Raw genomic sequence first — 12,399 nt, 5'->3', positions numbered from 1 at the left:
CCCTAGATCACCCGGCCAGCTAGGACCATGCTGGGCGGCTCTGGATATCTGAGACATTTGTTTTAAAACCTGCCAAAATCTCCACAGCATGATATTTGACCTTGACTGGTTTTCCAGATTTGTTAGAGGAGCAAAAGAAAAGAGATTTTTATTTGCCTCTGAAAAAGTTTATTGTGACAGATGGGAAAATGTCAGATGGACACTGCAGTAAAAAGCAAAGAGGAATCAGTTCCCAAGAAAAACCTGTGGTCAGCAAAAGGACACTGGGGCACTTAGGAGAGCCCTCCCCCTGGACTTGGGCTGGGAGGAAATTTCATATAAGAAGGGAAGAGGGAAAGAGAGATCCAAGTCCAGATTTGTTATTTTCCTTCCTTGAAAGGACAGTTTCTCAGAATCCAGATCCTGTCTAAGCAGGAAATCCCCAGCTCCAGCGGGCAGTTTCTTTACTGCTCTGTGGAATTGTTTCGCAGTGTTGTCTTTTTCCACTTATAGTCCTGAGAAGCAATTCTCCTCTACCTTTGCACCAGGGTGCTGTCTTCCTGCAGGCTCTGAGTCCTGCACTCATGAACTCTTTGGTCCCTTCTGCCCAGTGGAGGCATATATGTTCTTCCAGGCAGGGCGCACCACTCAGGGATGCTCCTGCCTATGTATAGACCCCACTCCACCAAACCCTTCTTGCTCTCATTCATCCTAAGGCTCCTTGCATCCTCAGCTTTCCTTTATCTCTCTATTCCTTCCCTCAACTTGTATCTTTGCTATAATAAAAAAGCACACACGTGTACACACGCCTCTTTTCTTTCCACTGAAAGAGGAAACAGGAGAAGACAAGGAGTGTAGAAATAGAGGTTTGTATTTGACCCTTGCTTACCAGCTACTACTAATAGGACTCCTGCTTACCAACAAAATTACTAACACTTACCTCACTAGAATGCTAAAATCTTAATGAGGTACCATTTAATAATACCTTGTGCAGTTTCTGAAATATAATAATACTCACAAAATGTTATTTCTCACTTTTTATTCTTATTTATTCATTTAATAATTCATTCATGCACTTACTAAATATTTATTGTTTAAAGTGCCAGACAGCATGCCTGAGGAGTGCTAAAAACACAAGACAATTAAGACACAATTTATGAAGGACTTCCCTGGTGGTCCAGACATTAAAATGCGCTGTTTCCAATGCAGGGGGGCACAGGTTTGATCCCTGGTCAGGGAACTATGATCTCATAAGCTGCATGGCACAGCCAAAAATGAGACACAATTATGACCTCCTAGACTCCTACTGGGGAGGCCTTACAAATAGCTGTGAAAAGAAGAGAAGAAAAAAGCAAAGGAGAAAAGGAAAGATACAAACATCTGAATGCAGAGTTCCAAAGAATAGCAAGAAGAGATAAGAAAGCCTTCTTCAGCGATCAATGCAAAGAAATAGAGGAAAACAACAAAATGGGAAAGACTAGAGATCTCTTCAAGAAAATCAGAGATACCAAAGGAACATTTTATGCAAAGATGAGCTTGATAAAGGACAGAAATGGTATGGACCTAACAGAAGCAGAAGACATTAAGAAGAGATGGCAAGAATACACAGAAGAACTGTACAAAAAAGATCTTCACAACCCAGATAATCATGATGGTGTGATCACTGACCTAGAGCCAGACATCATGGAATGTGAAGTCAAGTGGGCCTTAGGAAGCATCACTACAAACAAAGCTAGTGGAGGTGATAGAATTCCAGTTGAGCTATTCCAAATCCTGAAAGATGATGCTGTGAAAGTGCTGCACTCAATATGCCAGCAAATGTGGAAAACTCAGCAGTGGCCACAGGACTGGAAAAGGTCAGTTTTCATTCCAATCCCAAAGAAAGGCAATGCCAAAGAATGCTCAAACTACCGCACAATTGCACTCATCTCACATGCTAGTAAAATAATGCTCAAAATTCTCCAAGCCAGGCTTCAGCAATATGTGAACCATGAACTTCCTGATGTTCAAGCTGGTTTTAGAAAAGGCAGAGGAACCAGAGATCAAATTGCCAACATCCGCTGGATCATGGAAAAAGCAAGAGAGTTCCAGAAAAACATCTATTTCTGCTTTATTGACTATGCCAAAGCCTTTGACTGTGTGGATCACAATAAACTGTGGGAAATTCTGAAAGAGATGGGAACACCAGACCACCTGACCTGCCTCTTGAGAAATTTGTATTCGGGTCAGGAAGCGCCAGTTAGAACTGGACATGGAACAGCAGACTGGTTCCAAATAGGAAAAGGAGTACATCAAGGCTGTATATTGTCACCCTGTTCATTTAACTTATATGCAGAGTACATCATGAGAAACGCTGGATTGGAAGAAACACAAGCTGGCATCAAGATTGCCGGGAGAAATATCAATAACCTCAGATATGCAGATGACACCACCCTTATGGCAGAATGTGAAGAGGAACTCAAAAGCCTCTTGATGAAAGTGAAAAAGGAGAGTGAAAAAGTTGGCTTAAAGCTCAACATTCAGAAAACGAAGATCATGGCATCCGGTCCCATCACTTCATGGGAACTAGATGGGGAAACAGTGGAAACAGTGTCAGACTTTATTTTTCTGGGTTCCAAAATCACTGCAGATGGTGACTACAGCCATGAAATTAAAAGACGCTTACTCCTTGGAAGGAGAGTTATGACCAACCTAGACAGCATATTTAAAAGCAGAGACATTACTTTGCCAACAAAGGTTCGTCTAGTCAAGGCTATGGTTTTTCCAGTGGTCATGTATGGATGTGAGAGTTGGACTGTGAAGAAAGCTGAGTGCTGAAGAATTGATGCTTTTGAATTGTGGTGTTGGAGAAGACTCTTGAGAGTCCCTTGGACTGCAAGGAGATCCAACCAGTCCATTCAGAAGGAGATCAGCCCTGCGTGTTCTTTGGAAGGAATGATGCTAAAGCTGAAACTCCAGTACTTTGGCCACCTCATGCGAAGAGTTGACTCATTGGAAAAGACTCTGATGCTGGGAGGGATTAGGGGCAGGAGGAGAAGGGGACGACAGAGGATGAGATGGCTGGATGGCATCACTGACTCGATGGACATGAGTCTCAGTGAACTCATGAGGAGTTGGTGATGGACAGGGAGGACTGGCGTGCTGCAATTCATGGGGTCACGAAGAGTCGGACACGACTGAGCTACTGATCTAATCTGATCTGATCTGAGACTCCTACTGTTGAGTGAGGGTAAAGCACAAGTAAGCAGGTGAACTTATGGCTGGAGAAATGGCCTCTGAGAGGTTTGCAGAGGAAGTATAAAAGAACAGAAATGGGCATGTAACCCAGAACAGGATGGAAGAGAGTCAAGAAGGTTTTCCTGGAGGAGATGCTGCTTACCTTGCATATTATTGTAAATTCACAGTGTTGGGAATACAGTGGACAGAAAGTCATGCTCAGTGACCCGGTGACAGAGAGACCTTGGCATGTTCAAAACATGCAGGGAGTCCAGGGAACCATGCATGGAAGCAGCTAGACCTACAGATCTGCAGCTCAGGGCCAGCTGCGGGCACAGATCCAAGGGGTATCAACAAACAAATATCATCCCTGGGAAATGTCATTCCTGGGCTCTCCCACCAGGAGATTCTGACTAAAGTTCCCTGCCTCCCCAGAGAATGCAGATTTGGCACCAAGATGGTGTAGGCTAGACTTCCCTGGAGGTCCAATGGCTAAGACTCCACTCTCCCACTGCAGGGGGCATGGGTTCAATCCCTGGTCCAGAGAACTAAGATCCTGTATGCCTCAGGGTGAGAGAAAGGTTATGAGAAGAGAGAGATTTAATTATGAGAAGTTTTAACCATCTACTCCCCCTGTTCCCTTTCCAGAAATGACATGAAGACCTAAGGTACAAATAAAATTTGAAAACTGAAAACACTTCCCTCAAGTCTGCTTTGTGCAGCTTTCCCTTTCTCTCTCCAGACCCATCCTCCACCCTTGTCCTACTGCAGGGGTTTCACTTTCTCTATCACTCTCAGACATTTTCTGCCTGGCCACTGGTGATGTTTCAGAGTCCCCATATCCTATTGGACAGTGGAGGAGTTAGAGGTCTTAATAATGTTTTCTAAATAGAAAACATAGTGAGATATCTGAAGGGAGAATAGAAGATCAAGGTCTCCAAGTTATTCCATCAGGCGTTCTTTCCCCTTCAAACACTCCCTATGAGTTTAGAAAAGTATGTCTATCCCACAAAATAATTTAAATAGCAATTCGTTTTTCCAATTTTATTAACTGTCTGATAAGAGCTTCAAATAGGAAAACATAATTTGTGTTAAACTTATTGATATATTGGAGTGAGCTCTTGGATCCCATTACTCTGTGTAGGCACTTGTGTAAAGCCAAGTTCTCCAGGATGGAAATCCCTGGGATAAATGGGATCATTTGATATTTCTCAGTGAGTGAAGGTATGGTAAACGATCACTGAAAGCACAGTAAACAAAGATGACAACTTGGCCTTTTTATAGATCGTTCATTCTGAAAACATTTAAAGCACTTTCAATAAATGTTTTTCTTAAAGTGGGTTTGGGGGATTCCCAGGAGGCGCTAGTGGTAAAGAACCCGCCTGCCAATGCAGGGACACAAGAGATGCGGGTTTGATGCCTGGTCAGGAAGATCCCTTGGAGGAGGGCACAGCAAACCACTCCAATATTCTTGCCTGGAGAATCCCATGGACAGAGCAGCCTGCAATCCATGAGGTCGCAATGAGTCAGACACAACTGAAGTGACTTAGCAGGCATGGACCTGAGACTTTGCACAAAGACAGCAATTAATTTGGAATGTTAGGAGGAGATATCAAGAAAATTCCCTGAGCACACACAGTTATGTATTCCCTTTTTATCCTAATCCAAATCTGAAGAGCCGGGAAGCAAATAGCTTCTAGTGAGTATCCAGGAGTAAAGGTGAGGAAATAGAGGCACTTTGTGTGAAAGGGATGTGTGATTGTTTTCCATGTGGAAGGCAGTAGTCAGCTTTTGACTGCTGGATTTGGGTTGCTCTCAAGTAGTAGGTTTGGTTTGTAGACACCGTAGGAAGTGCTAGAAAGCTCAAGACCCAGCAATCTAAAGTTCTTTGTAAAGGATATTTATAAACAAAATTTTCTGAGCCTGGAATACACTTAGAAATTCTCTCCAATCATCTCATTTTATAGACCAGAAAGCCAGCATCCAGGGAGGTGAACAGATTTGCCCAGGTTAATTGAGTGTCAGCCCTGGGACTGGAACTCATGGCTCTTCTCAGTCCAGGGTTATTTATCCCATGTTTTCTGTAGGCCAGCTTCTCACATTCTGCTAAGCTGGGGTTAACAGGCTGCTCCTGGTCACATCACACATGGCAACTCTCACTGTTCTCTCCCGGGTACCCCTGTTCTAAGGAAGTTCTCTGACTAATGGCAAGGGGGCTCTTAAAAGCTAAGGGGAGGATCACCAGTGTTAAAGATCTTCAAGCCAGTGAGGGTCAGAGCTGCAGGCTGGAAGTCACAAGTCAGGATTGGGAGTGGTGGGTGATTAATCAGGGAAAAATTCTCAACAGAGAAAGACCATCCCATGTTTGGAACAAGGAGGGCAAATGGATTGGCTGACCTGAGAAGTGCTTGGTCGGGAGGTATTTTTGTTTATTGACTCCCCAGTAGCAAAAGTGAAAGTAAATTCAGCATACCATGCAAGAGCAAAGGGTACGGGGAAGCTTAATAAATACAGCAGTCAGGCAGGGTATTTCCCGTTCGGCTGCTTATTTAAACTGGAGGCCCGGTCCTTTGCTCTGTCTCCTGATTCTGCACCTCTGATTGAAGACATGCCTGCCACCCTCCTTGTGAGTTGAGATTTGATACCAGGGGTGGGGGAAGGGAGAAGACCTCTGAATCATGGGAGAGACTCAGGAATAGATGAGGGACAGTTCTGGGAGATGAAGAGGGGGATGAGTGTTGCTGGGAAGACATCTGGAAGGGGAGGAGATGGGCATCAATACCTACTGAATGTGAAGAAAGTTTCTATAAGAGTTCTTGGGCTCCTGAGTTCTCTTACATCGAGACCTTGCACTGTTCACACTTAGGGATACTTGGTAGGAAGCAGGAGTGGGCTTTGTGCTCAGCAGGGCTGGCAAGCTTGAAACTGAAAATATTGTCTTGATCCCTTTCTCTTTTACCCTGTTTAGGCCTCCAGGGCAATTAAACTTAAGCTTTCTTCTTTTCTTAAAAGAGAGGTTGACAGAATTCACTTATTTTAAGTTGTTAATGCCCTGTTACATTACCTTATGTGAGACTATATTCTCTACAAAGAGGACCTGGAATGAGGGCAATGCTTAGCACAGAAGAGTGAGAGTTCAGTGAAGAAATCTCTGTGGCATCTGGACTGGAAAGATATTTTTGAATGAAGCCTGAAAGAAGTCCTCTGAGACTTTCCAGCAAGAGCGCAGGAATGAGATTCCCTTTGTTGAGATTACTGAAGTAAGACTCAGATGTAGTCCCTACTTTCTGTGAGTGGAGCCCCAATTTGATAAAAGGAAGAGATCATATTCTATAATGGATGGATAGGAAAACATAGGAAATACATTTGACCAAGTGATACTGAAAATAGGGACACTATAAAAAATGAATTATTGTTACCAAAAAAAAGTACAAATAGTACAGAGAAGATGTTTCCTAAACAGGGTTTTTATCTAAAATAGTCACGTCATGGAGGACAGCCCTATGAGTATTCCATGAGAATGTGAAGTCTGCGAAATTCTCTTTGAAAGGTGTTTATAAACTCTGGCGTACATTTTTAGATGTTTTGTTTTTAACATCTGACAACTTTTACCTGGATAGGAGACAGGTAAATTAGGTGGGAAGTCATTGATAACATTTTGGGGAAGGATAAGAAGTGTGGTTACAAAAGAATCAGACTGGTTTTCTTGCATTAGAACCTGATAATTTCAAAAGAGACGTTTGAAACAAGGGAAGGACACAGCTTGTTGTAAAGGATCTGGAGCACCAGACTGGCGGTGAAGGGTGGGAGCAATAAAGGAGGGGGAACAAGGGGTGTAGAAGAGGGCAGGAAATCTAGGCAACTGTCTCTTGGCCTTTTTTTGTCCAGGTGACTGTCCATTCTGAGAAATGGAAACCAATGACCTTCACTGCCCATCTGGGAGACAGAGTGAATAAGATCAATGAACGTGTCCGCTCTAGGACCAAGGTTCCTGTGCCGGATCAGGTCCTGCAGCTGGGCTCGAAGACCCTAAAGCCAAAGAGAACTCTGTCATCGTATGGCATCGACAAGGAGAAGTCCATCCACCTCACCCTGAAGGTGGTGAAGCCCAGTGATGAGGAGCTGCCCTTGGTTTTGGTGGAGCCTGGTGAGGGGCAGAGGCACAACCTCCAGGTGCGAAGGTCCACCTCAGTGACCCAGGTGAAGGAGATGATCAAGATGAGGACCGCTATACCCCCTAAGAATCAGATTGTGAACTGCAATGGAAAGAAACTGGAAGACGGGAAGATCATGGGAGATTATGGCATCAAAAAGGGCCATTTACTCTTCATGGCATACCCCTGCATTGGTGGGTGACCATCCTGCAGATGGAGTGATAGGAGAAGCAAAAGATTTGGGGTGAATTGAGGTGGAAGACTAGAATATTTATAACCAATTGATTCTTTAATTCTAGTGTGATTGAATAATTGGCAAAATTGCATATATTTGATATGTTAGAACATATTAGAATTTGAAGGCCTATTAGAGATGACATTCAAAGACAGTTGCAGCTGCATCCTGTCTTGGTTCTGTCCGATTCATAGAAAAACTCCTATTTCCTTTCCCAGTCAACAAGATAGATTGTGATCGATGTTCTTCTAATTACTGTGTTTCATCTATATTTAGCTCAGTGTTTCTTCTCTCATGTGACTCAATAATCATTGAGTCAAACTGACACTCTGCCTGTAGACAATAGTGAAATGACTTATTATGAAGTGATTTATTTACTGTGACATAATGTTAGTAAATAATTTAGAAAAATTAAATTACTTCCCCTCTCCTTATTTAAAGCTGTTTGTTATGAAGTGAAACTTGGCACCATGGCCCTTCTTACTCTGTTTCCCACACCCAATTAAACCACTCTTATTTCTGGGGATGATGGTGGTCATGGCAAGATATTCACCTTGGGGATCTAGAAATTTTATGCCTCCAGTGGGGGCTCCTTGGGAATAGATATACTTTAGGTGGGAACAAACTTCCAGAAAAGTGAGTGAGTGAGAGAGCAGTCTCTGGCCTGCCTGCCTGAGGCTCTGTCAGGACTTCTGTGCTGGGGGTAGGGGTTGATTTCTGGGTTGACCCCGACACTCTGCCCACAGTCTGGCTAGTGGAGCTTGTCCCTCTCCGTGTCCTCCATCTCCTTCCCTTCCTTTCTTCCTCCATCTCATTTCTCCCTCGTGATCACCTGTATGTTTTCTCACAGCCTGAAACATGTCCACCCTCTTTCCCACTAGTCTCCTCTTCTTTATAACTGTCTCAAGAACCACCTCTGGTAGAAGCGTTTATGAACGTAACCCCACTCAGCACAAAGCACACTTATACATGTTGCTCATTACAACGATGAGTCAAGTGCTCTGGGCTGGGCACTACTTAACTTGGTAGGAGGGCATTTGGTTGTACTGATGCCCTGCGATGAGAGACCAGAGCTTTTCTTTTTTTTGGATGGAATCTCCTACAGGGCTGAGTATGATCTGATTGTCACTTAGGGATGTCTGATGTCAGACACCATGGGGTCTTCCATGGTCTCTTCCACTAGACTGGGATATTCATCATCTCTTACCAGCAAATGAGCTATTAACTGGGAGATATAATACCCCCGAAGATGGGAAAGATCCTCCCAAAATCAAAGTTTTTTTTTCATCAGATTAGGAGAAAGCTCAAGGGCCAATGCTCCCTCACTAAACTTGCACAGATAAAGGACATGGGGGTTTTACCTACAGCACGTGAACCTTTCCTGATGGGAGGAAGAGACCTCCCCATTAACCATGGGCTCCTTAGGGACAAATCTTGCAGATCCTCATAGAGAAATGAACAGCCTGAAGTCTAGTCTTTACACCGGACATTCCCATCCTTGGGCCCTGGGTAACATTCCCCTCCTTCCTTCCCTGACTGACTCACTGTGCTCTTGCCCTCTCCCCAAATCCCTCAGGAACCGCCTCGCTGCCTCCTTCTCTTCCTTATTCCTGAGGGTGGAGAGGAGTGGGATGAGGGTGGATGTGTGACAGTGTAGAAAAGAGAAATGAACTTGCCTGCCACTGGTTGTAGCTGTGCATGGGTTGCAGGTAGCTGTAGAGGAGGGATCCACAGAACAGTCAGATGGCTTTCAGGTGGGACCCACAGGTGCCCACCACTTTCCTGAGGCTGCCTCTGGCCCTCATGCCACAACAGCATGGGCCGTGCTGCCAGGTAGGCCAGGATCACGGCAGAGGGCACGAGCAGCCACATGATCCAGAGCCATCACTGCCTGGGGGACACACTCAGCCGAGCCCAGAGCCAGCGATGCGCACAGCTGCACCAGGCACCCACCGGCTCCAGACTCAGCACCGGATTGTGCAGGATGGCCAGCAGGAGAGGCACCACACTCGTGGTGAAGCCCACATCCACCAGGGCCAGGTGGCAGAGGAAGCAGTACATGGTCATGCACTGCCAGCAGCACCAGCGCCAAGTTGCCCCTTAGAGTCAGGAGGTAGCAGAGGAGGATGAGGGCAAAGAGGACAGGCTGCAGGCAGGGCCCGTCGGAACAGCCCAACAGGAGGAAGAGCTTCTCTGTGCTGTGGTTGCCCTAAAGGGCAAACTCGCAGAAGGTTTGGAAGGATGACACACAAGGGTGATGTATCCCTTACAAGCAAAGGGATGGGGAGTGCAGAGGGGAAATGGATGGCAGCATACACATGTTTAGGTGTCCATGGGAGCTCATTTACAGATCTGAATCCTTAGTTTAGGAAACAACCATGTATAAGGATACCCTAGTTGATGTATTTACCATAAAATTCGATGAGGAAGATAGAATCTCCCTCCTAAAGATGAACATACTTGAGCTCTATAAGATAAAGCGTCCAAAGGTCATAGCCACTGAGTGGTCCTTTGGACATGTACTCAGACCTGTTTGATTTCCGAACCAATACACTTGTGCTGCTTCCCTGTTTCTGGTGTATTCCTAGGAGCCAAAGTAGAAAGTAGAAACCTAAACTTCCTCTCACATGATAGCCCTTCAGATATTTGAAGACAAATTTCTTTTTTGAGCCTCCTGACCCCCTTCTTTGGAAGCATGTAAAAAAATGCCTAAAAATAGATGCAATGCTCCAGGTTAGTATAACTAAAAATGGGTAGATCAGAACTGTCACCCTTTTGTTTGATGTGCTCTACCTCCATTAATACAGCCAATATACTGCTGAATGCTGAATTTTAATCTGTGGTGAGTCTCTCTTCCAGGCTGTGTCCAATGTCCATGCCACTCCTGTTTACCATCTAGTATGACAATCATGAGCAACACAGATGGGCACATGTGTAACAGGAAAAAACATAAGTCAGCAGACCTGGGTTCCACCTAACAGAACCACCTTGGTCCAGTGATTTGATGATTTTATAGTCATACTGGAGATGAATAAATGCAAGAGATGACATTCAGGCTTATAGACCCATGGTTCTAGAGATGTAGAGTTATAAAAAGTCAAATCACCTAATTCTGTGATTACACAGACACACACTAGTTCAGACAGATAAACTTTAAATCTCTCCGGGCCCATTCCTAGTCCCTGTCCTGCTGCAGGACTTTCTCTTTCCAGATCAACCTCAACCTGATCTGAGTTTTTCTGCCTGGACACCGGTGAGGATTCAGAATTCCCCGATCCTATTGAACAGTGAACTCAGGGAGGGTCAGGGGAAGCCCTTTGCTGCTGTGCTTCAGCCCAAGGTCATAATCTTGTCTTCTAAACTCAGGGACAATAGGAACCTGGAGAACTATCTGAAGGGAGGAAAGGCAGGTAAGGTTTCCACTCGATTCCATCAGATATTCTTCCCCCTTCGTACTTATTCTGTGTGTTTCAGAATGTATGTCTTTCCACACACACATGAAATACACTTAAATAAGTATTAGGTTTTCAAACTTGATTCTCTCTCTCGTGAGAGCTTCAAAGAGGAGAACATGATTTATGGTAAGGTTTTTAAAGTACTCGAATGAGTTCTCGACTCCCAGTACTTTGTTGTTGTTGTTGTTTTGTATTGGTTTTGCCATACATTGCCATGAATCAGCCATGGGTGTACATGTGTTCCCCATCCTGAACCTCCCTCCCACTTCCCTCCCCATCTCATCCCTCTGGGTCATCCCAGTACATCAGCCCTGAGCACTCTGTCCCATGCAGCGAACCTGGTATGGCAATCTGTTTCACATCTGATAATATACATGTTTCAATGCTATTCTGTCAAATCATCCCACCCTCACCTTCTCCCGCTGAGTCCAAAAGACTGTTCTTTACATCTGTGTCTCTTTGCTGTCTCACATATAGGGTTATAGTTACCATCTTTCTAAATTCCATATACATGCGTTAGTATACTGTATTGGTGTATTTTTTTCTGACTTACTTCACTCTGTATAATAGGCTCCAGTTTCATCCACCTCATTAGAACTGATTCAAATGTATTCTTTTTAATGGCTGAGTAATATCCCATTGTGTATATGTACCACTGCTTTCTTATGCATTCATCTGCTGATGGATATCCAGGTTGCTTCCATGTCCTGGCTGTTATAAACAGTGCTGCGATGAACATTGCAGTACATGTGTCTGTTTCAATTCTGGTTTCCTCGGTGTGTATGCCCAGCAGTGGGATTGCTGGGTCATATGGCAGTTCTATTTCCAGTTTTTTAAGGAATCTCCACACTGTTCTCCATAGTAGCAGTACTAGTTTGCATTCCTACCAACAGTGTAAGCGGGTTCCCTTTTCTCCACACCCTCTCCAACATTTATTGTTTGTAGACTTTTGGATAGCAGCCATTCTGGCCACTGTGAGATGGTACCTCACTGTGGTTTTGATTTGCATTTCTCTGATAATGAGTGATGTTGAGCATCTTTTCATGTGTTTGTTAGCCATCTGTATGTCTTCTTTGGAGAAATGCCTGTTTAGTTCTTCGGCCCATTTTTTGATTGTGTCATTTATTTTTCTGGAATTGAGCTGCAGGAGTTGCTTGTATATTTTTGAGATTAATTCTTTGTCAGTTGCTTCAGTTGCTATTTTTTTCTCCCATTCTGAAGGATGGCTTTTCACCTTGCTTATGGTTTCCTTCGTTGTGCAAAAACTTTTAAGTTTAATTAGGTCTCATTTGTTTATTTTTTATTTTATTTCCATTACTCTGGGAGGTGGGTTATAGAGGATCCTGCCATGATCTATGTT

At 44.1% G+C, this 12,399-nt stretch overlaps 2 protein-coding genes across 8 annotated transcripts in view; both read left to right on the top strand.

Moving 5' to 3' along the window:
- Positions 1 to 5,645: 5,645 nt before the first annotated feature.
- LOC147347186 (ubiquitin D-like) lies at positions 5,646 to 8,000 on the top strand. Its single transcript, XM_086369691.1, has 2 exons — positions 5,646 to 5,821; positions 7,084 to 8,000. The coding sequence occupies exons 1-2, from the start codon at positions 5,804 to 5,806 to the stop codon at positions 7,549 to 7,551; spliced, it is 486 nt and encodes a 161-aa protein (XP_086225817.1). The 5' UTR covers positions 5,646 to 5,803; the 3' UTR covers positions 7,552 to 8,000.
- Positions 8,001 to 10,871: 2,871 nt separating this feature from the next.
- Positions 10,872 to 12,399, top strand: part of LOC147347185 (protein C19orf12 homolog) — a 34,069-nt gene continuing 32,541 nt past the window's right edge. For 4 of the 7 annotated variants that reach the window (XM_086369666.1, XM_086369663.1, XM_086369665.1 and 1 more), the window contains exon 1: positions 10,872 to 10,994. The gene's annotated coding sequence lies outside the window, so the exon portion shown is untranslated. The remainder of the gene's footprint in view (positions 10,995 to 12,399) is intronic. The other 3 variants (XM_086369670.1, XM_086369669.1, XM_086369671.1) reach the window with 2 other exon arrangements.

This window comes from Bos grunniens, chromosome 23 (genome assembly GCF_055505025.1).
Source record: "Bos grunniens cultivar Pamir isolate PY7600 chromosome 23, Bosgru_T2T1.0, whole genome shotgun sequence".
Lineage (NCBI taxonomy): Eukaryota > Metazoa > Chordata > Mammalia > Artiodactyla > Bovidae > Bos > Bos grunniens.
The sequence above is the reverse complement of the archived record's forward strand: the minus strand, read 5'-3'. Positions and strand labels throughout refer to the sequence as shown.